Raw genomic sequence first — 27,833 nt, forward strand, 5'->3', positions numbered from 1 at the left:
TCGATCACGGCAAAAATTAAAATATATCAGTTTTAGATGAGATTTTCGGTTGGAATCCTATAAAATTACAGACATGTACAAGAACATATGCAAATGACGGGACATTTGAGATGAAATCTCAGGAAGTGCTAGACTAAGCTCAATTACATATTTAAAAACCATCACACGATAAAATAAAACACTCTTGATGGTTTAACAGCATCGAGAACACAGTGACATGTGATTTGAAAATTTAGTACATACCACATTTCACATACAATTCGTATAAGTATAATTATGTAAGACATAATGCTATAATGAGTTTTTACATGGCATCTACATGTACTTTCGCATAATCGGTGTGCCACCCTTGATATTTGATCGAAGAATAGCTGACTTTATAAGAGTATGTTCCCCATTATGCGCAGCTACGTGCATACACCATATAATTCTGCATGCTATGGTATACCACTGATATATTTATGATTTTGGTTTCTGCATACATTTCAGCAAAGATGGAAACAAAAATATTTCAATCATCTCATGAGAGTTTAGGTAGAAATTTAAAATCATGGTGGGAATACCAGAAATGTGGTAGAAATAGACACTTGCTTAACAATCTATTTTGCGGGCTAGTGATTGGATGACGGTCCTTAGTTCGATTTTTTCGACCGCCATCATATAGTACCACGAAAGAGGCATTGAAGTTGAGAAATGATATTTCCACGCCCTCTCTCATCATTTTCACCCTTTTAGTTTATTGAAATGTCCATTTTAGGAAATGACAATCAAGGTGGGTGGGAATACTTGGAATGGGGTGTGGGGTCGAAAAATCCTGGAGGTTCCCAGTTTCCTGGCAATAAAGGCAAAAATAGATAAAATAAAGAATATAATAGGCTCTTCGATCATCGTCGTAAGGAATATAATACTCCGAGCAATGTCGAAGAGGATGATATTTGTTCTGATCCCATCTAAGTCGAGTTTCTTAAAGTATAACTGGAAAATACCACTATACCTACTAATCCTAGGAATCCAAAAGTTCTCAGAGAATTAATTACAAAACCCAAAGGCTGTTAAGAATAGAATCCATCCCACGAATAAGCGCACGACATGTGGACGTCACGGTGAACCTACAAGGGCTAAACTTGCCTCTTCAGTGGAAAGGGTTAAAAGGTCTCTTTATCTCCATTAATAGCAACCCTAAGTAAACACGAAAGTGCCTTAGGGGAAGGACCGAACCAGCACAACGACTTTCCTAAAGACTTTGAGGTTTAAATGGAAATCAAGTCCCATGAGGAGACTTGAGTTATCCAATATAAACATGGAAACTGATTCCATAAGGAAGTCGACCATTAAGGAAAGACTCCCACACAGGCAAGTATCCTAAATTGCCCAATACTCCTCTTCCATAAAAAGACCCCACGTTCAAACCCGGGTATGCTCTCCCATCTAAGCACCACTACCCTGCTTCATTACTACTTGGATTTCCTTCTTGTTGCCGATTTATGTCTTGAGTGTCAGAGTGGTCTCCTAAAGTCCAAACTCCCGCCCCCCTAACGTGTGTTCTTTGAGCGCAAGACGAGCACAAACCAGACTCTATCGAGGCAGATTCGACCATAGCGGATTTCTGCACCTACAAAGGCAAATGTTTACTCAACAATTCAAAGAAGTTCCTTATAATGCGATATCTATTTATAAGGAAAAAAAAACCTAAATGCTAACTCAAGATTAAACAATTATCATCGGGTATGGTAACTCATATAAAAGCTAAAATCTTGACTAAAGTAACCCTAAAATAGAAATCCGTAGATGAAACGCGTCCATTAATAGGCTATAACTTTCTAAAATAATGTCCAAATCATGTGTTGGAGGTAATAAAAAAAACCTTTCTAATGATACCAGTAAGATTTGATACATAAAACGGCGGGCAGGTAAATAAGATGACCAAAATAGGAGTTTAAGAATAAAAGACTTGTTTCAGTTTGGTGAGGATTGGAAATTCAATTTTGGTGGGTTTATTAGTGCCGGACTTTAAATCCGGACTTCACCAGATTTTAAATCCCTAATAAACCGGTCATCTTTTCAAAGTGCGCCCCCTTGTTCCGTATTGTATTTAAAATAAAATACTCACCGATACGCGTGCCGACAAAAGGGGGAAAGTGCAAGCAATTTTAGGGTCCTTCCCCCCTTTAAATATCTCTCTTAAGATGCAACCATTCAAAAAATTATAAAATACATTACATAGTTATTGAGATTCAGGGTTTTTTTTGTCCCACCCAAAGGCTCTCGCCTAGGGTTCCCCAAGTTACTGTTGCAACTATCTGTTGCGAAACTTGGGTAAATCTCACACGATTCTCGATAGATCTGCAATTTCTAAGTCAGATTCTTCTTTCTTTCGATGATATTTGTAGTTTTATATGATATTTACATTCCATTTGTTGTTTATTGTGTATTGCTTTCGTTAGGTTTGCATGCATCTTTCATGGGTTATCATTTGTTTGTTTGCTTGATTTCACTTCTTCTTACAACATGGATTATTTGTCATTTGATTAATTTGTTGGTGGGGTTTGGGAGTTCCTAATATTCATATGTTGAGTTCCTTGATTTGTATGTTGTGTGTTGTTTTTGGATCATGATTATTTGTAATGGCTGGAATTATTTTGTTCTTGTATTGTCTCATAGGGTTTTTGTAAGATCCCACATCGGAAAGGGAGATCCTATTATTCATATTTTGAGTTCCTTTATTTGTATGTCGTGTGTTGTTTTAATGTTTTTGGATCATGCTTATTTGTAATGGCTAGAATTATTTTCTCCTTGTATTGTCTCCTAGGGTTTTTGTAAGATCCCACATCGGAAAGGGATATCCTAATATTCATATTTTGAGTTCCTTGATTTGTATGTTGTGTTGTTTTTTGATCATGCTTATTTGTAATGGCTAGAATTATTTTGTTCTTGTATTGTCTCATAGGGTTTTTGTAAGATCCCATATCGGAAAGGGAGAGAAAGTTCACGGGCTATATATTTGAACTCTCCTAATCTCCTTATCCCTTTGTAGACGTGTTTTCAACATCCATGCGGCGTGGGTCGGGCACGGTTGGTGATGCTGGAAAACAAAACCGGGGTGGGTTGAGACCCATAATTGGACAATATTTACACAGTGAGGTCGGGGCGTCACCTAGGATCCCACATCGGAAAGGGAGGAAAATTTACCCGGCTATATATGCGAACTCACCTTCTCCCTGTGTAGACGCCTTTTCAGCATCCCGCGTGGTGGGTCGGGCACGGTTAGTGCTGGAAAACAAAACCAGAGCGGGTTTAGACCCAAAACCAGACAATATTTACACAGTGGGGTCGGGGTGTGACCTAGGATCCCACATCAGGAAGGGATGGAAAGTTATCCGGTCATATACGTGAACTCTCCTTCCCGTGAAGAGTCTGTAGACTCGTTTTCAGCATCCTCTTGGGTGGGTCGGGCATGATTAGTGCTGCTGGAAAACAAAACCAGAGCTGGAAAACAAAACTGGGACGGGTTGAGACCTAGTACCAGACAATATTTACACAGTGGGGTCGGGGTGTGACGTAGGATCCCATATTGGGAAGGGATGGAAAGTTATCCAGCTATATACGTGAACTCTCCTTCTTCCCATGTAGAGTCTGTAGACACGTTTTCAGCATCCCTGCGGGGTGGGTCGGGCACAGTTAGCGCTGCTGGAAAACAAAACCGGAGCGGGTTGAGACCCAGAACCGGACAATATTTACAGTGGGGTCGGGGCGTGACAGCTTTGGCTGTCATGCTTAGGGTTTTGGATTTTGTCTTCTATAAGTTTGGTTATTGTCTTTCAAGCAAGGTTTTGGTTTTGGTTTCGATCATTGGAAAAATGGAGTCATTTCGGTTTGGTACGAAATTCCGCCTAAATCTTTTAAAGTCATGAAATTATTTTGTTATGAAATCACGGATGAAATCCATGTAAGATTCTTCATCACTGGTTTTTCTTTCTATTTTTTTTACGATTTTTAAAATATCTTAAAGGAATCTCTTTGTTCTTATTTCTGCTATTAGTTTTATTAGGGTTTTTTGTCGAATTATTGACATTTCGATAGGAACTTTACTTTTTTTATCTGAAAAGTTGCATGTTTCGCATATTTCGACTGAAATGTTATTGAAATCTTGAAATTTTGAGCGAAATTCCGAAATTCTTAAATTTCAGACAAAATCTGGCATTCTTCCAAATCTAAGTGGATTTCGTTTCGGCAGAAGCTGAAATCGAAAATCTTTCGATTTCGGCCGAAATGAAAATTGAAATATTTCGGTCGAAATATTTTGATTATGCTTTCAAGTAGTAGGATGTTGGGTGGCACATGTGTTACGATCCTAAGTGGGGGGACCTCTATGTATGGGGTGCAAACTGTAGGAGGAGCTTGGATTGTCCACACTCTAGCTATCTTGGAAGACACAGGGCATGCCACTAGCTGTTGATAGAATGACTTGACAGAAAAGTCTCCGGATAAATCCCTGATCCAAACCCTTTTATCTTCCCTATCTTGCTTTATGTACCCCTCTTCAAGAACCTTCAAAAGCCTTGCGATGGATGCGAGCTCCCAATCGAAGAAATTCCTTCTGAATAATGGTTTCCATACCACCTTTTCTTCCCTTTTCTCCATGTGATCCTTTACAAACCCATTCTTGAGCACTGCAATCAAGGAAGCAGGAATCTCTACTCAGAATGGGGAATCTCGAACTCAACTCAACTCACCTCAACTCAACTAAGCCTTTGTCCCAAACTAGTTGGGGTCAGCTAATGAATCCTTTAGAATGGGGAAATCTCGATTCCCTGAAAATCGATTCCGAAGGGGGAATCTTCTCGATTCCCTGATTTCTGGGAATCACGTTTCAGAAACGTGGGAGACACGATTCCCACTCTATGGGAAACACGTATCCCACTCTATGGGAATCGCTTTTCCTATCTACGCTCATTGTCTCTTGCTAGTCCTCTTCTTGTCCTCTTCTTAGTATTTACATGTAAAATCATTTAAGTACTTAAGACTTACATGTAAATAAGGGAATAACCCCCATTTGTATCTATTAAACGTAGTTTCAGGACCCAAATCTAAAAGGATAAAAAGTCAACTCTCCGGTTCTAGTACAAAATTCAAAAAAATGGGTAGGGTCAAAATCTTAACTTCCAAATGGTGGGGTAAAAATTCATAAATTCTATCATGTCCAAACATTATTAAATCGTAAAATTCCGGTAAAAAAAAATCTCATAATTTGGTTTCTAAATTTTTTTCTTCTTGTCAGGCACTGGTCAACGCACTGGTCAACGCACTAGTCATTGGTCAACACAAGCATTTCAACTGATGGTGATTTTCCTTTAATTAAATGTTGGATTTTTTTAATAAAAAGTAATTTTTAAAATATTCAGTTAATATAATTATTTCTTATATTTTTTTAGAAATTTTTTATTTTTTTTGAATATATAACTATTAAATTTTTTTCCGACTCTTCACGCTTCCTGCTTCCCACCTTCTTGAGAGCCTTCGCTTCCCGCTCTGGCAACCTTGACTGAAATCACATACAACTTTGGAAACATTTCTTTTAGAGTCTAATTTGAACACCACTTGTCTAACCAAAACCGAATTCTATTCCCTCATAGACTATGAACCTGATGCCAGCCTCAAACAAATGTCTGCTCAATATGCCCCTCCAAAGCGTCATGCTTGAACATCTAAATCTATCCTCTGTTACCCAGTGACCTGGAGAAGCACTGTATTTATCCTCTGATACCCAGTAAGCCTTTTTTTGTTGTTTCTACTAATCTTCTCTCATCCTTTTTTTGCCTTTTTCCATAAACCACTTTCTTTGCAATTGGGCTGCGCACCCAAAGTGGTGTGTTGCCAGCATATTAATGATTTTTATTGAATTAAGGTTGCAAAGAGTAACGAGATATAATTCTTTCTACTGGAATGTATGGAGTTCTTGGCTTTTATAATTAGAATTAAGTTCTTCTATGGCTGTGATAAAAAATCTCCTTGTGGTGTGTTGCCAGCATGCTACAATGTTTTCATGGTGCAATGTTACATAATCTGATCGTATAATGCTGTTCATTCAATATTCTAATATTTCTGTTGATTTGTTACAATTTTTAGATTGCTTTTGTTAGTTTACTTGCTGGAAATTTATATGATTGTTTCTACTTGACGTGTTTCAGCTCCTTGTCGTATAGATTACTTTGATAGTTATCAAGTGTTTAGTGTTGGGGTGAGCGGCTATCTGCAATTGAATCGACATGCAATATCCAATAGGTTCGAGCCAAGGTGACCCAGCTCTTTGCCTGTTGGATCCTTTTTTTTTTGGTAATAAAGGGAATATCTTATTGAGGATGGCCTCATACATGATCTTTTTGGGTATTTGAAATGAAAGAAGCAAAGAAGATACATGAGTATGTGTTATTCTGTCGCTAAAATCACTGATTGATATCAAATACTCTATAGATAATTATTCCCATTGAAGGAAAAGGTTTTGTGGTGCATTAGTGGGAGACATCATTTGGAATTGGAAACCACTTCCCTATCTCTCTCTCTCTCTCTCTCTCTCTCTCTCTCTCTCTCTCTCTTCCCATTGTTTTTAAAATCAACTTCAACGAACGTTCTTGTGGTAATCCTAGCCTAACGGAGATTGGATTCGTTATACTGAAGTTTATGGGAGATGTGGTAAAAAAATTTTCCGGCCCCATTGGGATAAAAAGTATTTCATCGAATTGGAATCTTTGGCTATTTTAACAGCTCCTCCTATGTTCAAAAACCATTTCTTGAGTTTGCTTTGGATTAAGGAATATTTGGACATCATTGCATAGGCATCCCAACTGGCTACAAGTTCATGGCGCCTAGCAAACTAGTCTTTGGAGATGTGGAGTGTTTGGCGCAGCGGGGGGGGGGGGGGGGAAGCTTTTTCTCAAGCTACCTTGGAGAGCTTTCCTCAGGATTGACTCGCTAGCCCAAGGAGGTGTTGAGACTTGAGAGAGTGGATCTCGTTGTAAGGATTATTCCCATTGAAGGAGGTGTTTGTGGGGGTGAGTGGCGAGGGGGGGGGGGGGGCGCATACCTTATGCATGTTCTCAAGTTGCCTTGGAGAGCTGAGGTTGGCTCAATAGCATGAGAAGGTGTTGAGAGAGTGGATCTCGTTGTAAGGATTGATTCTATTTGCCTTTTTGATTTATCTTTTTTTTTTTTTTGAAATGGCAATATATTGAAAGAATGGAACTGAGATGGTCCACAGAAATACAAAGAAAAGAAAAATTACATCAAGAAAAGACTAAAAATACATTTCACGGAGGGAGATGATCAAACCATTCCAAACCCTCTTTATGGACACCCGATCTCGCAAGGGAATCAACTTCACCATTGGCTGATCTTCTACTCAGGCCTTTTTTATTTATCTGTCTTTGGGTCTTCCATTTGCTGCCTTGTTGTTGGGGATTTTAACATCTGTTTTATGTCGAAGTCTTGAGCTTTATCTCTACGAAGTTTTAGAAGCTTGTCCATGGGTTCTTATGCTACTTTCGGACCAGTCTCTCTCTCTCTCTCTCTCTATATATATATATATATATATGATTTTGTTTTAATTTGTTATGAATTTGCAATTATCTAGCATATGCCTCTTTATAACGTGCCTCCTCAAGTATGAAAGGCTGGGTCATGACCTTTGATCACATATATGTTTCTTAGGTAATTTAATAGTCAGGAGTAAAGAAGTTGTGAAACTCAACAATATTTACTTGAAAGGTGTGGAATGGAGAAATGTTGACTCATTTCCACACATGTTGGAGTCGTCAAACGACTAATTGTTGAGGTTAGGTAGAATTTCCGTAAGGATTTTTCCTTCTCATTACTGACAGAAGGCCTAAGAGCTATGCATCTGTCAGTACTCTGCCCATCCAGGCAATCGAATTTGCAAGATTGGTTGGGTTCATGGCCTAGAGCCATTTGTTTTTGAAACGCTCAATTGGTAGGAAAGGGCACCATGTTATAATGCACAAGGTTTTAAATTTCGGTTTTGATTTCTATTTCGGTTGACACAAGATGGAAACATTTTGGTTTCAGTTGGAAATTTTGGTGGAATTCCTATAAAATCACGGAAACATATGCAAATGATAGAATTTTAGATGAAACTTTAGGAAATGCTAGAATAAGTACAAATACGTACTTTGAAACAATCACATAAGACAACCATCCATAATGGTATAACAACATCAGACACCTAGTGTCATGCGCCGTCACACATGTATGATAATTCAGTACAAATCACATTTCACATGAAATTCCTATAAATATCTATACATAATGCATACACCACATTTCACATGAAATTCTTATAAGCATAATTATGTAACATATACAATTATATTGTACCACTAATGCACAAGGTTTTAGTTTTGGTTTCGGTATGTGTTTCGGTGGGGATGGAAACCTAAACATTTCGGTTGTTTCGTGTCAGTGGTTTTGGTGGAAATTTAGAACCATTGTAATGCACTTGCCAAAAATAACCAGGATTTGGTGTGTGGTGCTAAAATCATTTGAAGCATCATTGATTGCTAATGTCAATTGGGAACCTCTTAGAAGAGTGGAGATGTGGGCATCCTACATGGTGTCTTTCGCAATTATGTGGAGCATTTGGCTTAAAAGGAATCAATGGTTTTGTAGGATAAAAAGGAGTGATTTAACAGGATTATTTGAATATAGCCCTATTGGGAAAGTGGCCTTGGAGGTTTGGGCAAGTGGGATCTCAACTTTGGGTCAAAGTTATCGTAAGCAAATATGGTGCTTTTCCAGGTCATTGGGAGTCAATGGATTGCTTCATGGCCTTACTATATGGAGATATATCATGAGTTTCAGTCACATCTTTGCTTAAGGTACAAGGTACAGAGTTTACTTAGGGGAGAGGATTCACTTTTGGTTTGACAAGTGGTGCACTAGCCGTCCTCCTAAAGAGCTCTCTCTAGACTTGTTCTGTATTGCAGTTGGTTGAGCCGGTGTTTAGGAGAAATTTCTTTGAAAGAGAGATTGAATCAATTGCTACTTGCTAGACTTTTTCAGGTGATTGAAGAAGTTTATATCAATTGGCATAGGGAGGATAAAAGGGTTTGGATATGGAATTCATCTGGGGATTTCTCTATTAAATCTTATTACCTCTACCTTGTTGCTAGCCCTACCTCTTCCAAGGTTGCAAGGGTTTGGTCGATCCTAGCTCCTTCCAGGGTGTATGTTTTTGGTTGGGCTACTCTTCTTCAAAGGATCTAAACTATTGACATCTTGCGTCGAAGGGAGATTCTGATTCTTGATCATTGCGCGCTTTGTATTGAGGCGGGGGAGTCCGTGGACCATCTATTTATGAATTGCCGTTTAGCTAGGGAGGTACGTAGTAAATTGTTATGTAGATTCGAGATTGAATGAGCATTCCCTGCCAAGGTTATTGACCTCTCCTTGCAGTGGCCTTTGGTACACTATGGAAAAAAGAAAGGTAAGGTACCTTGGAAAGTATCTTTCTTAGCTGTTGTATGGGTCCTCATGAAATGCTAGAGTCTTTAAAAACCATGCAAAGAGTTCATCCTATCTATACTTTAAGGTGGTGCCTTTGACTATTTCTTGGGTTAAATTCATTCCTTGCTTCAAATTTGTATCGGCTTTTGACCTATTGAATGGATGGAAGGAGATTTGGCTTAGTGTAGATAAAAAAAAGAAGCCGGTGCAAAGTTGGGAGCCGCCCAATCAAGGCCTCTTAAAGCTCAATTTTGATGGATCTAACTTGGGGAATCCTGCCCAGCTGGCATTGCGGGGGTCCTAAGAAATGAGGTAGGGGAGGTTCTTTGGGCATTCGCTGGTCCTATAGGAATAGCAGATGCAAGTGAGGTGGAGGTGCGTGTGGTGCACCATGGTATTAAGCCTTTAGATAAGAAATGCATGGATAAAGTTGTGGTAGAAGGGGATTCACTTAACGTAATTCAGTGGCTCAGTGGTTCGCCCCATCATCCTTGGAGATTTGACCGATACTTCGATGAAATTCAAGATTGGACGGGGTCCTCATCTATTATTTATAACCATGTCAGGATATCAGCAAATGTCTCATCGATAGTCTAGCCAGGGTTGGAGTGGATAAGGAATTTCTTGAATTGTTTGATTCCTTGCCTCCTTGAGTTTCTGTTTCTTTGTTTGTTCTTTTAGTTTTTTCTCTGAGCTTTTCTTTGTCTGTATTGACCATCTCGGTCCCCCCTTTCCTTAATAAATCTGCTATCATTCGAAAAAAAAATGATTGATTTCTAGTTGATTCACTTGATTGGGCTCTTGCTAGGAAGGATTTTCAGTTGGAAAGTGATCATTGAGAGGAAGAGATTGAGGGAGAAGAAAAATTCTTGATGGACTCTTCTTTCTCAATTAAGCTCATATTTGATGGTTGTTCAATGGGGAATCAAAGATCGACAGGGATCGACAGAATGTTTAGATTCGAGGGAGAGCCGCAAATGAAAAAAGACTTTTTCAATAACAGTGGCCATGCTTGGCCTTTTGGATGCATTTGCAAACCCTACCCTCTTGCTCGAGTATTGGCCGTTTAAGCAGGTCTAGTGCTTGGCCTTTCAGATAAATTTGCATTCCCTGTGAGACGAGTTGGGATCGAATTCGAGGAGATGGGTTTTAGGGTTTGGTTAGTAAGGGAAATGGGGTAGAAGGGAGGTTGAAGGGCAGAAAAGGTGATCGACTCGTCATCTTTCAAGACATAAAGAATCAGAGGTTGCTTGTTGAAGATGGAAGCCGAGTATAAGTAAAATTGTGGTAGGAATGTTGGTAGCTGGTGAGGTTTGTATCTCAATTGATCCAGGTTGGATATTTTGCAATAGAGGCATTGGATGCTTTAGGTTTGTACAAAGATTGTTATCATCGAAGTTAGATGATTTTTGGCGAGTTGGCGAGCAAAGGGAAGGAGTACAGAGAGATCATAAATGATAATATTCAGGTTGGTGGTCTGCAGGTGAAGAAAAGCTATGCAGACTAAGGATTGGAAGAGTAACCCCTTTATAGAGGATGTGAATACTGGAGGACAGTTCCTCAAGGGTCAATGGGATCTGGTCCAAAGCAAAGACGCAAACTGCTTTGCAAAGGCAGAAATGGAATGTCGAAACTGAAATCTAGGGAACTGGAGATCCCATAAGTGTTGGTACACCAACTTCAAAAGACACAAGCATGTTGGCCTTGTAGGAAGTTTTGGTCCTGCCAGGATCAGAACCTTCTAGAGCTTTGCACGGCCCACAAGCCTCAATGCTTTCAGAACCTCTTCATTCTCTGGCTACGTTGGTCAATTTTGACCCATTAGGTTGGATAAAAGAGTCTGGTCTTGCCCACTTGGTCCATGTGGAAGGCCCTTTGGTATTCTCTGTCTGGATTCTCTCCAGGCATTTGTCGGCGACATTTGGGGAGACTTGTGGCTCGATGGTCAGGGATGATTTATATGCAAGAAGGGTGGTTAACTCGAACGAGTGGAGTTAATAGGAAGATCAACATCATCTTCTTGGATTCGTTCAAAATGTTAATGTCTCCCTCGATCCGATTAGCATTAATCTTGGCGATTTAGTCCGCCTTTGCAAACCTAAGTTGGGATCCCCTTTTGATGAATTTGAAGTAGGGGTGCAACTCGGGTCTGGTTCAACCCGAAAAAAAGTCGGGTCAAGTTCAGGTTTGGGCAACCCGTCCCAAGTGAAACCCAACATTTTTTCATGTTTTTTTTTTTTTTTTTTGTAAGCTTAAAAACTTGGGTTGATTCGGGTTGAACTCGGGACGGGTTCGGGTTGGAAAAAAGGATTCCTCGGGTTCAGGTCGGGTTGAACCTTGTTGGGTTGGAAATTGGGTTCGGGTTGAAAAAATGGGTTCCTCGGGTTGCACCCCTAATTTGAAGAGTGGGCTGACCGCAGAAAATCCTTGTTGCTTGACGTATGGTGGGAAGTAAGTGGAACGTAGCTTGTTTTTACCCCAAAAGTTTTACAATTACTGTGTGTTTTGAGCTTTATCCATCCCAATAGTAAGTATTTATATGGAAATAAAACATTATGTTTACTTATTCTATTGAATTTTTAATATATTTTAGAATTCATTAAGTATTTTGGCGAATCCCATAAATCTCCTTGTAAGGGTTTCTCAATCCAACACTTGATTCCCGTTTGGATTCTGACAGTCATACCTGTACTGACGCAACATACACGGTAGTTGCGCTGTATGTTCATATACCATTGTTTGGTGTGTGCAGTCTCCTCCAGTTAACCTAATGCTGTGAGATGCTTGTTTAAACAGAGGTATTCATTTCCTGGTTTTCTAAGTATGTTGTAAAGTCTACCTATAGAAAGTGTACACTTGAGGAAGGATCAAATTTCAGCCGTGTGGGGATATATTGTCTCTTTTACTTTTATTTTGCTTGTTTTCCTTTACCCACCCTAATTCCGTGACATTCGTTTTCATGGTTCAGGTTACTTTATGCAGTTCATGGGGCATGAAGAAGCTCCCTCAACGTTCTTCTATGCCCTATTTAAAGCATTTCTTTTGAAATATGTTTGGTGAAATCAACATGTGCTTTGATCTCGAAATGGTGCAAGATACATCCTCCAAGTATTATTCCAGGTGAAATGTTGATCCAGGGTTTTCTTCCTAGTTCTGTCAGAGCACCTCTATCTTTTCTATATAACTGTGGGAAACAACAAAATTCAGAACTGGTTTGTGATTGCACTCACTATGGTGAAACATTGAATATGGGTCCTAAATGTGATGAATGTCCTTGGGGTGGCTGCAGAAAATCCATTCCAACTGAGGAAAAAGACAATGCTACTTATACGGGTCCCATAAGTCATCCCCGTGCCTGTTTGGATTTATCGACTGTTGAGGCTATCAGCGCGAGTTCTGAACCTAAAAGTAATGATTATAAGCGACAGAAGGTGCATTCTGAATCTAAAAGGAATAATTCTGTCTACCGGCGACGAAAGCTGCATAGGAATTCTGTTGCTCTTTTCCCGTCACAGAAACCAACAGGCGATGGGAATATAAGCAATGATTTTCTTCCCGTCATTAGAGCTCCCTTTATGTCTGTTGAAGTATGTACCCCAGATCTTCTAGATAATGAAAACACACCCATTTATGTACAGAACTGTCCTAAACATTTTGACAATGCTCTCAGTACTCAAAAAAATGTTCCTAGGAGTTTGGAAGATGTTTCAAAATCAGACAATATTAATGAATGTTTTGCTGGAGAACAAGAGTCTGCTGTGGCATCTATTAGTAATGTTCGAAAATCAACTTTAGAGTCTTGCTCCAGTGCAAATGATAACTCATCTTCTTCGATTTCTAATATGGAACATGGTTCAGTTTTCATTAAGACTGAGGCAGATGAAGCTGCCGAGTGTTCCTCTTCTGATATTGTGACAGAAGAGGTGTTTGGAAAACATCTTTCTGAAAAGGAACTTTGTGAATATATTGTGAGAAGAGAGCTGTTTGGAAAACGTCTTAAGGAACTTTGTGTCTCCTCTAGAGCTTGTGCTCCTGTAGAAATCCAGGCCATTAATGGCGATGCCCTGCAATCATGCAAAATATGTGGTCTTTCAGAAAATCCATTGAAGATGTTAATATGTGACCTTTGCGAAGAAGCATTTCATTTGTCTTGTTGCAATCCCCGAGTAAAAAAGACTCAAGTTGATGAATGGTATTGTCAACCTTGTATGAAAAAGAAGCCAAAACCTTTACTGGAGATCATTGGAAAATCATCAAATATCATGAGTGAAATGTCTCAATATAGGAAAAAAGCACTGCGAGGAGAATCTGGCCCAATATCATTCATGTTGAAAGACCAAGAGCCATATACATCTGGGGTTCGGATAGGTAACGCTTTTCAAGCAGAAGTTCCGGACTGGTCTGGCCCAATCTCCAAGTATGTTCTATCAATCTTACTTCTTTTCTGCCTTAATATTCTGAGCTTGCTTTGTGGGCATAGACATGTGGACTACTTTTGGTTAGAAAAATATTTCACGAGAATCTGCCTGCAGATTAAAACCATGGAAATTTAATATTGAAAATCTGCCAATTCAGTGTTATCCATAATAGTTTTGATTATGGATTTTTTTCTGTTATCAAACCATGTAAGTTACATTATGTTTTTATGTAATCACAGAATTTTGTTTGAAATTCTCACAAAAAATTAGTCTTAAAGTTTTGGTGGTACATTATTCTCACCTTTTCTTCAGTTTCAAAAAAGAAGGGAAAAATACATTTACACCTCCTCTAGTTTATGACACATACAACTCTAGCCCTGACTTTCAAAACGTGACAAGTACACCCCCTGAAGTTTTTTTAGCGTGACGGAGTAGACGGCTCATTTTACTATATATATATAGACACACCCACACACACCCACACACACACACACACACTCAACTCAACTCAGCTAAGCCTTTGTCCCAAACTAGATGGGGTCGGCTAATGAATCCTTTAGAAAATTTTCATGAAGAAGGTGAAAGAATCTATGCCGCTCAAATTGACTGTCTAATGCTGACACTAGTTAGGTTCGTCTACATGGATCATTTCCATTCTCTCCTATCCAAGGTCATGTTCTCTGTTATGTTCCTAGCCATCAAGTCTTTCCTCACTGTTTCTATCCAAGTTGTTTTCGATCTGCCCCTACCTCTTTTTACTCCATCAACTTGGCACGAAATCACTTCTTCTCACTAGAGCATCCAAAGGCCTACGTTGGATATGCCCAAACCATCTTAAGCGGTGCTCTCTCATCTTTTCCTCAAGTGGTGGGGGACCTTTTTACGGATGTCTTCATTTATAATTCTATCTAACCTTGTGTGGCCGCACATCCCTCTAAGCATTGCCTCTCCGCTACGCTCATCTTATGCACATGCTTCTTCTTGGTGGCCTAAACATTATGAGCCGTACAGCATGGCTGGCCTCCCAACTATCTTATAAAATTTTTCCTTCAACTTTATAGGTATTTTACGGTCGCACAGAACTCCTAAAGCATGCTTCCACTTCAACCAACCTACTCTTATTCTGTGGTTAACATCCTCTTCAATCTCTCCTTTCTTATTTAGGATTGAACCAAGATAGCGAAAGATATCTTTTTAGGTAACTCCTGTCCAGTTATCTTTAGTACATCCTCGCCCCGCCTCCTTACATTACTAAAGTTGCACTCCATATGCGCTGTCTTAGTCCTACTCAGTCTAAAACCTTTGGATTCCAAAGTAGTTCCTGTAATTCTAACTTAACATTAACTCCTGCTTTGGTTTCATCAATTAATACCATGGTTTTAAATTTCGACCGAAATCCGAAATTCGGTGGAGACCGACACCGAAATCACCAAAAACCGAAACGATATTTTATTTCGGCCGAAATTTCGGAATTTCGGTCGAAATTTCACCCAAATAACTTGTTTTTAAATTAATTTAATATTCCACGGAAATTTCCACCAAAATTTAATATTGAATAAAATATTATTTTCTTTGTTGTACTGGATTTCGACTGAAATTTTGAAATTTCAAGGTCCGAAACCAGTACCGAAACCGAAATTTTAAACCATGATTAATACTATGTCATCTGCAAATAACATACATCACGACACCTCATCCTGGATAGCCTCTGTGAGTTCATCCATAACTAGCGTAAAAAAATAAGTGCTTAGAGCTGATCCTTGGTGCAGTCCTATTGTAATTGGAAACTCATTAAACGTGTCATCTGTAGTTGTGACACTAGTTATTGTACCATCGCACATATCGTTGATCACATCAACATATTTAGTAGGCACTTTTTTCCTTCCAAGGACGCACCACATAACACTCTTGGGAACCCTATCATACGCTTTCTCCAAATCAATGAAAACCATATGAATGTCTTTTATTCTCTTTAAATCTCTCCATTAACCGCCTAATCAAGAAGATAGCTTCCATAGTCGATTATCCGGGCATGAAGCCAAACTGATTCTCTGACACCTTAGCCTATTTTCTTAGTTTATGCTCAATTACCCTCTCACAAAGCTTCATGGTGTGAATCATTAGCTTAATTCCCCGGTAATTGGTGCAACTTTGAATATCTCCTTTATTCTTATAAACATGTACTAATGTATTCCTCTACTCATCAGGCATCTTGTTAGTCTTCAAAATATTGTTAAATAATCTAGTTAACCAAACCAAACCCCACATCACCCAAACATCTCTAAGTCTCAATAGAAATATCATCAGGCCCCTTAGCCTTACCTAATTTCATATTTTTCATAGATACTCTTACCTCTGATGCTCGGTTTCTACGAACAAACCTCCAATTTGTAACTTCAAAAGCGTTATCAAATTCTCCCAAATTCGCTACGGGTTCTCCATTAAACAACTTATTGAAGTAACTTTTGCACCTCTCTTAACCTCGTTTTCTTTACTAACAATCTTTGATTCTCATCTATGATGCATTTTATATGATTCAAGTCCCTGCTCTTTCTTTCTCTTATCTTAACAAGCTTGTAAACATTTTTTTCACCCTCTTTCGTCCCTAACCCGTGGTACAAATCCTCATAGCCCTTACCTCTAGCTTCCCTTATTGCCTCCTTAGCTTCTTTTTTAGCCAATTCATATTTCTCAATGTTCTCCTCATTTCTACACTTATGCAAACATTTATAACACTTCCTTTTAGACCTAATCGCCTTTTAGACCTCTTCATTCCACTACCACGTATCTTTAGACGGCGGTCCACTTCCTCTAGATTCTCCAAGTACCTCTCTAGCCATTTTCTTGATATAACTAGACATCTCATTCCATTTAATATTAGTCCCTTCATCACGACTCCAAGGTCCTTCTTTAAGCAGTCTATCCTTAACCATATTTAGTTTTTCCCCTTTGAGATCCCACCACCTAGTCCTCGGATGTCTAACATCTCCATCTTGTCTCTTCCAACGTTTAATGCATATATCCAAAACCACCAGCTTATGTTGTGTGACTAAACACTCCCCGGGTATGACTTTACAATCTTTACACGCACCTCTGTCCTCTCTCTTAGTGAGGATAAATTCTATCTGGCTACAGTTGGTGCCACTGCTAAAGGTTATCAAGTGTGAATCTCTTTTCCTAAAAAAAGTATTTGTTAACATTAAATCATATGCCACTGCAGACTCTAAAATATTTTCTCCTACCTCATTCCTATTTCAAAAACCCAGTCCTCCTTGAACCATCTCAAAACCTCCACTAGTTCTTCCCACATGCCCGTTTAAATCTCCTCCTATAAATAACTTCTCTCTATGTGGTATTCCTTTGACTACTTCAACCATATCCTCCAAAAATTGCCTCTTGACAGAGTCATTTAATCATATGAGAAAAGAGTTTCTACACCCTGGTGTAGATAACTTATCTACGCACTAGCTTAAAATATAGTGGGGCCACATTGTTTAGGTGATCCAAAGCATTCATTTGATGGGCCCTCACATAGATAGGGTGTGCCCAAAAAATCAGCTCCATAGGATCATCCCAACCCTACGATTTGTGGAGGTAAAAATGGACGTATATGAACCTTCACAAATCTGTCCATTTTTTGCCTCCATTGTTTGAAGGGTTAGGGTGATCCTATGAAGCTGATTTTTTGGGCACACCCCATCTATGCGAGGGCCCATCAAATGAATGCTTTGGATCACCCAAACAATGTGGCCCCCACTGTATTTTAAGCTTGTGTGTAGATAAGTTATCTACACCCAGGGTGTAGAAACTCCTCTCTCTCTCTACACACACACACACAAATATATGTATGAGGGGTATAACCTGCTTTCTAATTAGGCATTGCTCAAGATCTTCTATAAGTTTTCTAGTTTTTTCACATATTCTTTTTCTATAATTTAATGAATTTTCAAGTGGGTCTTTCTAGTTTAAGGGGTTAGTTAATTTTTCAGAAAATCATTTATGGACTCACGCACTTGACCATTAAAATCATGACTCAAGCAAGTCAATTGGGTGAGAACTTGTCCACCTACAGCAATTGCCAAAAGGAAGATTTATAAAAGTGGGTACATTAGTTTGTTGGAAGGCAGAAGAAAGGAAAAAAAGTTGGGTGAGAACTTGACCATTAAAATCATGACTGAAGCAAGTCAATTGGGTGAGAACTTGTCCACCTAGAGCAATTGCAAAAAGGAGGATTTTATAAAAGTGGGTACATTAGTTTGTTGGAAGGCAGAAGAAAGGAAAAAAGTTGCTTCATTCTTGACATTTAGATATTTAGGGAAATGATATTTGCACTCTCTTGTTTCAATAATGGCACCACTCTTTATTTTACAGTTTCCTACTTAGCTGTTAAAGGCTGTTACAATTCCCAATAGCTATCAACCACCAATCAATTATAGTGTTTAATAAGGTGAGGAGTACCATTATGAAAACAAAGGAGTCATTTCCCAATACTTAGTACATGTTATAGTATATCCGAAATGGTAAGTAGTTTGGTGATTTTTTTATTTTTTTTGAATGGTAGTAGTTTGGTGATTCTTGTTGGGAAAATATTTCGAAATTGGAAATCTATCACATCTAATATCACCCGGAAGGATAGGATCATAGCTAAGATGGAACAGTTGGGAAAGGACGTAGATCAGTCAACCCTGTGTGTTGGTGACTCGTTCCCTTTTCATTATTGATTATCTCTGTTTGTTTTATTTTGGTGTAGTTTAATTTGGGGCTATCTTGGCCGACAAACCTTGTTTCTGATATTTATATACTGTTATTTTTTAAGAAAAAGGATTGTTACAGTCAATCTTCTTTCTTCAAAACTTCCTGCTTATTGTCATGCCATGATGGATGTGACATCTCACTTTTGACATGAGGCTTGATTACCTCTTTTTGGAAGGGTTTCTATTTGTATTCGATAATGAACATGTTCTCAAGTTTATGTCTGGCTTCCCTTGATTAGTTTCTATTGTACATTCTTGGGTATGTTACTCCTGGTTTGTTTCTTGCTATTTGACAATTCTATCTTTTGGTTGTAGTGACCCTGATACTTTTGGTGAACCCTTGGAGATGGATCTTAAGGAACATGTTAGTTTGAATGTAAGGTTTCTTTGTATTGAGTCAAATTTTTATTGTCGTGCTGCCTTTATATGGTATCTATCTAGTAGGCACTTCTTTTCTAGAAAATAATTACTCTTGGCTTTGATTCCTAGGGCTGGAATGCAAACCAATCATCTACACACAGCTCTATAGGAAGTTGGCTTCAATGTCGGGAGGACATAGGAGAGGGCGGTCAAGAAATTGTTTGTGGAAAGTGGCGCAGGTACAATATTTTCCGGATCATGTTGAAAATATTCTCTAGGAATTGTTTGTGGTTGCTCTCGCTCTCTCTATTTTGGGAGAATCAACAGGAACTTTTTATGAAGCTTATGATTATGATGTTAAATTTTTGACTGGACATTTATTTTCAGTCCCTAAGTTCATCAACAATGAATGCATAAGGGCCATGAGCACCTATATTCTAAGTGGACAATCTCTCTAAGGTATTTAATGAAATGACCTTTTCCCTTTTTCGTGTGGTATTGAGGAAAGAATTATAGAAAAAGAAAAGACTACAATAAAGTGGAGGGGAACTTCAACCATAAAAGGAAGGGGATTTCAATGAACGAAATTGCTTTGACTGCAATTTTTAGAACTTTCAACTGATACTTATTCCTTGATGATGGCTGTTGTCCATAAATTTTTTGGATATGACAATGGTCCTAGCATCTCAAAACAGGAATATAAGAGTGTGTCTAATCCAATGTTTAAAAATTCAATGCCAGTATCAGCCACCTCATTCGCCGATCGCCTTCGATGTTCAATCCTTGGTTCAAGCCACGCAGAAGCGGGGGATGAAGTTTCTTCACGTTTTTCAGAATTAACCTCTATTTTTGAAGAAAAATGACTATTAGAGATATTTTTAGAGGCCGTCAGATTCTTCCTCCGGTGACTGTTGGCTCTGGCTTTTTGAGGGATCCTATTATATGCTCTTGTGGCTCCAACCTTGATCATACAGTAGTTCATTTTTTTTAACTTCATAGAGTCAGGATACCCCGCTTTAGAAGCTTTTGAATCCCTGGGGATCCTCAACATTTGCTGTAAGGACCTTAAGTTTGGTTGGGCAAGGAGATAACTTGGGTTGGCCCCAATGGGCTTCCCCAGATTCCACTCGGGGTTCTTGGGAAGTATCAAGGATAGGGACACTAGAACAAGACGATTGGAATTCGGGGCCAGACGATTCCTCGGTCGTCGCCCCATTGTGTATAACAGACGCTGCACTCCAATGGCAACGACTGAATATGCCAGAAATGTCAATATAAAAACTTTGGTTCGCGGGATGTCTGCAGAAAATGCTTGGAGCCTATGACAAAACGGGCTCCGGCCATGGTTTGGACTTTGGAAGCCTAAAATTGGTCCCTCTCAAGCAGATATTCACGCAGAACCTTTAGTACTTGAGGTCCCGATTACCTTGGTGGAGGAGAGAAAGAACAGTCTTAAAAGATGTCTTATTGGGAGCTTGAAATGTGGATCATGGTTATTAGAAGACGTATGGGAGTGGGCTAAAAGAGGTTGGGGCATTCAGGATCTCCAAAAGGCTTACTCCATCAACTCAGTGGATATTCTTTTTTGCTTCGAGTCAGAGTTGCAGGTGACCACCATTTTGAGGCGGGGAGGGAATGCTTTGGGGGGTATCTCTCAGCCCTTCAACCCTAGTTTTCAGCATATAACATGGGTGCTAGAACCATTAGGGTCAGATTTTATGATATACCTCTTCACGCATGGTTTTTGACAACTGTGGAGACCCTTGGACAGCACTTGGGCCAGGTGATCCAATCTCAACTTTTGGGTAATCATGATCATTGTATGATCTTTGCCTCAGCTCTGATCTTAACTCCACTTTGGAAATCTATCCCCTCGTCCATTAATAAAAGAGTTGAATCCAGCATTTACTCTGTGGGAGTTAAGGTGATTACGGAAGATAGCATTAATAGTCAGGCGATGTCGGTAATGGGGGAATCCAGCAGGAAGGATAATTTGGCTGTTTGTGGGGCCCTGAGCAAAGTTCCGAAATTCGATCGCCTGCGAGGGTGACTCCACCGGAAAAGAACGCTAATCCCAAGAGTGGTGATTCGGTCGGGGAGCCGTTGGTGGGCCTAGGTTTGAATTTTGAAAAACCCTTGCCTGGTTCTGCATCCTGCAAGTCGCCTCGAATGTCAGAAAGCAGACTGGTTGTTCGTCTGGAGGGCGGGATCAGTCTGAAGGTAAATTAGCTTTGAAATCATTAAATCTTGCAGCTCGAGGCGCCAAAGGAAAGGCCCTTCGGAAAGATATTGCTGACAGCTGTATTCTAAATTCGGCTAAGGAGGAAAAAGCCTTAAAAACAAAAAAACAGATTTAATGTCGGAGGTAAAAATTTTAAGGAACAATGTTCGCGTGTAGAAAAAGTAACCTATCACGTAGAAATACTAGTTTGGAAGCGCGGGTGTTGGCCACTCGAGGGGGCCTATCTGTTATCACAAGAAAATTGAAAGGTATTGTTAGGAAAGAGGAACTCAGAAAGAGGAGACTTGTCGAAGACTCCCAGAAGATTCTTCGAAACTTTGATAACATATCTTCGCCTGCCATGTCAACAAAGGGACCGAGTCGGGGTGGAGACACCCCTAGTGCCCAGGAATTCTCTTTTGAAGCCGGAGATATCGAACTTTTGAAGGATCTACGCTATAACGAAAAGTTAGCTAGGAAGGAATCTCCCACCCCCTGTGAGGTTTCACTTAGTCCGCTAAAGAAGCGTTGGGCTAAGTTAAGGAGAACATCTTCCAGTTCTGTCGGAATTGACCTTAATCACTCTGAATCAACAAGTGACATGGAATTGAACCTACTCCTCCTTGAGCTCCCCATGTTTAGCAAAGTATTAGAAAAGGAGAGACGCGCCTATGGGAGGAGGGAAGAAGCTCCGTGATCAGGGACCTGGAGAATACCCGGTCTAAGGTGGATCCTGTCCCGGACTTGGTAGGGCAGGAAGAAGTTTATCTTTCGGAGGAACCTCAAGGGCTTGGTAGGGTCCCCAAAGGTAAGGAAAAGCTGGTTGAGGATAACCCAGGAGAATTACTCAGTGAAGTACCTGTCCCAAATGAGTTTGCTGATTTCTTATCAATGGGAGATGCCTTTGGGATTAAATACAAGGAGAACTTGGAAGCAACCAAAGACATGTTCTTTGCAATGGTGACTAGAGATAAAGAAGAAAAGGAGATTAGAGAAAAGAAGCGGGGAAGAAAACCAGGGAAGATTCATGAGTAGTAGTTCTCGTATGAGGAGGGTTCAGGTTTAGAGGGAGGATTAATGTTCTGATGAAGTGAGATTTTAAACAAGGAAAATATGGGAGCGGGTAAAATTTGTCGAGAGACCCCAAGCATGGAAGGTCATTGACAAAACTTGCAGATGGTAAATCCTGTTAAGGGTCACCCAAGATAGCTAATATGTCTAATATTTTTTTAAAATTATCTGTTTATTACCAGAATACTATTCATTGGTCATGGCTTGAGAGATTCCGTCTTTCACTTAGACTTTCTTGTCTTGATACCCTAATTTTGCTACCCTCTCTTGGAGGGTCGCACGAGAAAGAGACGTTTAGAAGTTTAGGCTGCAACTTCTATTCCTGATAGAAAAGTTGTAGTACACGTAAGTTTGAAAAGATACAGATGTAATGGTACTAGATTGTTATGGGAGTTGTCAAGACAATAAGGGGTGGAAAGAAAGAGAGTAATAGGTTGGGTTATTTCAATTTCTGTATTTTGAATTGGCTAATTGGCTCCGGTGTGCCCGAGTCGTTGCTTATTAGTATCTTGTAAAGCAGGTAGGGACTCCTGGTCCCGATTGCAATCCTAATATTAATAAAATTTGTCATATTTCAAAAAAATAAAAATAAAAATTCAATGCCAGTAAAGAATGTTTAAAAATTCAATGGATCAATCATTGGCTCACAGAGTTGACTGGGTTTCACTCTACCAAGTTAATAAAAAACCTGCCTGACTCCCCCGTGTCAATGAAAAACATGTGAGGTCGATTATAACCAGTTTGGCCTTCGGGCGAGTTCTTGATCAAATGCGTGCTCTTAAACATGCTTAGACATTAATTATTGTTCACAGATCACAATACTTGCTTTTTGTAGTATTTTTTTGATTTGTTATCTTAGCATATTCCTCGCATGATAATAAGTCAATCTTTGAAAATTACCAAATGCTTGATCCCTAAAATGTTCTTGTTTGTTTTATATACTACTATTACAACTTCTGCTCAAGAAATGAGAATTCATCTTTGATTCTCACAGGGCACCTCTTTTTGAAGTTCAAACTGATAATTGGGATTGCTTCTGTTCTGTGCTTTGGGATCCAATCCATTCTGATTGTGCTGTTCCTCAGGTGAAATTCCTTCATTAATCATTTTGGTTATGCGATATAATATATTAGTTATACGTTTCGTTGATTACGCTATGAGGAACTGGTGCAGTTTGTTATTCATGATTGAAGGGAACTTGTTAATGTGAAATTTAACGCAGATTCACTTAATGCAATATTATCAATCTAGGCTTTTGTTTCATGTCCTTTTCCCGATTATAAGACGAATAATCATCATCAATGTTTTGAAGTTGTCATTGGAAAGCTTCACATTGCCAAATTTAGGTCGGAAAAAATAATTCCTTACAATTTGTGGCTTATCGCATGCAAATTACAATGGGAAGGTACGTAGATTCTCTCTCTCATTCTCTCTATCATGTGTGTATAAGTTATAGGCATAAAATTTTTTCTACATTAATGAGCTGGTAGGGGTCCGCCTAACTCCAGCTTGCCTACCAAAAAAAATGTGTGTATATAAGTTTACAACATTTATATGAATTATGTATAAGGTTACAAAATATATAGAAACTAACTTACAATATGTCCAGCTATGGTTAGCAGTTTCACAAATTTTTATTGGACCTAATATACCCTTATTTAGTGGCATAAATATAATTTATAAGGTTTTAATCATTTGCAACAACAATTAAAAAGAATTCCATTAAGTTTAATAATAACCATGCCCTTAGCATAAACAGGAAGAAAACACTAATTTTTTTTTATAAATGATAACTTTTATTCCATAGCAATCATATTACAAAGGGACAAGATGTCCCTGATAATGCCAAAACCAAGATAGTGGACGGCAAAATTTCCCCGAAAGAGTTACAAATATCAAGAATCAAATCTTATCAGAGTCGCATTGCCCCCAATAGAAACATCTCTATCGACCCCCGCTCTCGCTCGTTCATCCGCCTTTGAATTTGCCGACCTCCACATATGAGACAATTGAGGGTGAATTAATCCAGATCACGAATTTCATCAATTTTACCCTCGAGTCTCCAGGGACCCGGGGCATTTGTTCCTAGCCTAAGTGATAACATTGGCCGAGTCACCCCCAATCATCAACGGTCCCAGATTGTGCTTGGCGTTCCATCTCCGACCGTATAGCAACGCCGACACCTCAGCCTCGTTTGCATCGCAAAACTCCGCCGAGCCGGAGTAGGACATCACAGTGGCGCCGTTGTGATCACGAATAATGCCTCCAAACCCTGCCCTGCCGGGGTTTCCAAAAGAGCTCCCATCAAAGTTGAGTTTCAGCCACCCCTCGGGAGGTGGTTTCCACCGCAGATTCGGACGGGAATGTATCTTTTTTCCCCGACTACTGTCATCCAGTTTCGAAGAATGGTACCGATTGAATAAGAGACAATGCATTTCCCCAGAGCCCATTGCAGAATGGACAACTTTATTTCGAGTGCCAAATGACGAGGAGTCTTGTTCTTATCATTAAAATACGATTGTTTCTTTCACCCCAGAATTACCAGAAAATGGCAAATGGAATAGCTCTCCACATAAATTCACCTGTACACTCGTGAAAAGCACCATTCCAATCAAGGAAAAAAACACTAATTCTATCGTCTCCTTTCCTATCCTAACCAAAATCCTAACCCCTGGTTGGGCTAGGATCGTCATCTTCAACAATAACAACAATATGTGGGGTTTAGCAAAACAATGACGCATTACTCATTGACTTAGATTTCTTGACAACAGGTCATGGCATATGCTTTAGGTACTAAAATCTCCAGAATATGGCGCTAATGGTATGCCAACCGATATTCAAAGGGAAGGTAACTGGATGTATAACTTTGGCACCAATTTGATGTAGGAATGATTGAAGGAGATGAGACTGATCTATGGGTTTATAGTTGATTTAGGGCTATTGAGGGTTTTTTAAGGATTTTAAACCAAGATTAGTGATAAGAAAGCAAAGCTGATAAGTGGATCACAAAACTAATTTTTGGGTTAGAGAAAAGTTACTAATTTTAAGAACCGGTCCAGATGATCGATGGCAATCCAACTGTTGGATCTCTTCAAAATTTGGTTGTGTATGGTAGGGGATCATTTGTTGAATGACAATATGCATTATAAAAAATGGGACAAATTAGAATTTGATCAATCTCAGGACTTGATCCAACCGTAGACCCAAGTCCGTCAGTCAGATCGGGTTGAGATTTTAGTACAATACTTCGATCATAAATCCTAAAAGAATCTCAAAATTATACCTCAATCCATTCATTAGATTATGAGATAATTTGATTCAATGGTTTTCAGAAGAGAGGGCGAGCCTTGGCGCAACGGTAAGGTTGCTCCATTGTGACCTGGTGGTCACGGGTTCGAGTCACAGAAACAGCCTCTCTGCAAAGCAGGGGTAAGGCTGCTTACATTTAGCCCTCCTAGACCCTGCAATGGGGAGAGCCTCGTGCCTTGGGCCGCCATTTTTTTATTCAATGGTTTTCATAGCCAATAGACCTTTCATATTTATAGGCTAGTAGCATTCTTGGCTCATGCTACGCATGAGTATAAAATAATGGGCTCCACGCTCTGTGCATGTGCTTGGGTTGAGAACGTGGGGCCCACCCCATCAAATCATGAGGTAAGATGGTGGACCCCCCACCCTATCAAAACATGGTGTAAAATGGTGGGGCCCACCCTATGTATGGAGATGGTGGGCCCACTCATTAGTGTAAAATGGTTGGCCCCGCCATATGAATAGGTTTGGGTATAGATGGTGGGCCATGCATTTTATCAAAACATTAGGTATATGATGGTGGGCCCCACCACGCTAATGCATGGGTTCAAAATGATGGGCCTTACCCTATCAAAACATTTGCAAAATGATGGCCCCATCCATGCATGAGTTGTAAAAATGTCACTGTAGAAAAATGACAATTCATTAAATTCAATAGGTTTAGCCGAGGACAAGATGTCCCACGACTTACAATGTCAGAAAGAACGATCCGAAAACCGATTACAAGAAGATTTTAAAGGTGGGGGGGGGAGGGGGTTGTTAGTCAGTGGTACAACTAGAGTAGATTCCCGCAAGACCCCCTCCTTAGCTGAAGAGTCTGCCGCCTCGTTTGCAGACCTCCTTCGGTGCTCAATCTTGGGCTCCAATAGAGTAAAGGTCTAAGATTTCTGCAATTAGCCCTTGAAACCTGCAGGGACCCTTATATTTGTTTGATGCCCGACTTACTACATTTGCTAAGTCACCTTCCACTATTAGCTGGCTCAGATCATGCTCTTGGGCCCATCAAAGGCCAAAAGGGGGGGCTTTAACTTCAGCTTCATTCACATCACATTCTCCTGCAGGTCCCGAGTAAGACATGATTGTTGTTTCTTTATCGTCCCTGATGAGCCCATCAATCCTAGCCTTGCCTGGATTGCCTAGCGAACTCCCATCGAAGTTCAGCTTAACCCAACCCGCCGGAGGCGGCGGCGGCTTCCATTTGGGATGTGGCTTACTCCTGATAGTTCTATCCCATATAATTGCCCACCAATTTTGCAGGATGTCGCCATTGCCAAAAGGAATTCTCTTTTTTTATTTTGCCCAGGAGATGATTTCCACTCTAATGTCCGATGCCACCCGACTAACGCTCTTATTTTGCTCCTCGAATGCTTCTGCTCCTTTCTTTCCAAATATTCCAGACAATGGCATAGGGTGTTGCTTTCCATAACAATCTGCCAAACTCCCCAAAGGGACATTGCTCCAGTGTAGTGATACACTTCTGATAGATATTGGGTAAACCCATGAAATTCCAAAGGCTCGCATCGCCTTGGTCCATAAGTGGGAGGAGAAGGGGTAGTGCAACATTAAGTGGTTTAATGTCTCTTCTGCTTCCAAGCACAGGACACATCTACTAACCAATTGGAACTTTCTTTTTTGGAGATGGTCACAAGTGTTGATTCTCCTCCATGCATAGGCCACCGAGGCAGGGAGTTCCAAATTTGCTTATTGAGGAGCCTCGACCTTTGTTAATTGCAGCAAAAAATGACTTCGCTGAGAATTCACCATCCGGCTATGGGATCCACACTCTCTCGTCTTCTTTAAAATTCGAGCAATACATAGAGTTTAACTGACCTAGGAGCTCCTGTAGGTCCGAGATTTCCTCCTCTTTTAGGTCCCTTCTTAATCTTAGATCCCATAAACCCAGCCCCATGGCGTTGTGTCTTATCAGGTAGTCAGCCATCGTTGCCTCAGGATTCAATGCCACCCTAAACAGTCTCGGGTATGCTTCGCTGAGCAGTTTATCACCACTCCATACATCCAACCAAAACCTGACCTGAGTACCTTTACCTACTTTGTAACGGACTAACGGTTCAAATTCCTCCTTTACAGAGCAGATTGATTTCCATGTCCCTGATCCCTTACCTCATCTCGGTGCTTTGGCTTGCCATTTTACGAATTCCATTCCATATTTTCTCCCCACAACTT

The 27,833-nt window shown here is 39.8% G+C and overlaps 1 protein-coding gene across 7 annotated transcripts in view; it reads left to right on the forward strand.

Annotated features, from left to right (window-relative positions):
* The first annotated feature begins 2,111 nt into the window (after positions 1-2,111).
* Positions 2,112-27,833, forward strand: part of LOC143879789 (RING/FYVE/PHD zinc finger superfamily protein) — a 30,029-nt gene continuing 4,307 nt past the window's right edge. For 2 of the 7 annotated variants that reach the window (XM_077382362.1, XM_077382365.1), the window contains exons 1-5: positions 2,112-2,316; positions 12,485-13,933; positions 19,004-19,064; positions 19,178-19,287; positions 23,335-23,425. In XM_077382362.1, coding sequence (XP_077238477.1) covers positions 12,642-13,933; positions 19,004-19,064; positions 19,178-19,287; positions 23,335-23,425 — 1,554 coding nt within the window. In that variant the 5' untranslated portion in view covers positions 2,112-2,316; positions 12,485-12,641. Of the gene's footprint in view, positions 2,357-6,188; positions 6,295-12,484; positions 13,934-19,003; positions 19,065-19,177; positions 19,288-23,334; positions 23,426-27,833 lie in introns of all 7 variants that reach the window. The other 5 variants (XM_077382368.1, XM_077382367.1, XM_077382364.1 and 2 more) reach the window with 5 other exon arrangements.

Source organism: Tasmannia lanceolata, unplaced genomic scaffold (genome assembly GCF_043159265.1).
Source record: "Tasmannia lanceolata isolate RefF3 unplaced genomic scaffold, GAP_Taslan_0.1 ptg000006l, whole genome shotgun sequence".
Lineage (NCBI taxonomy): Eukaryota > Viridiplantae > Streptophyta > Magnoliopsida > Canellales > Winteraceae > Tasmannia > Tasmannia lanceolata.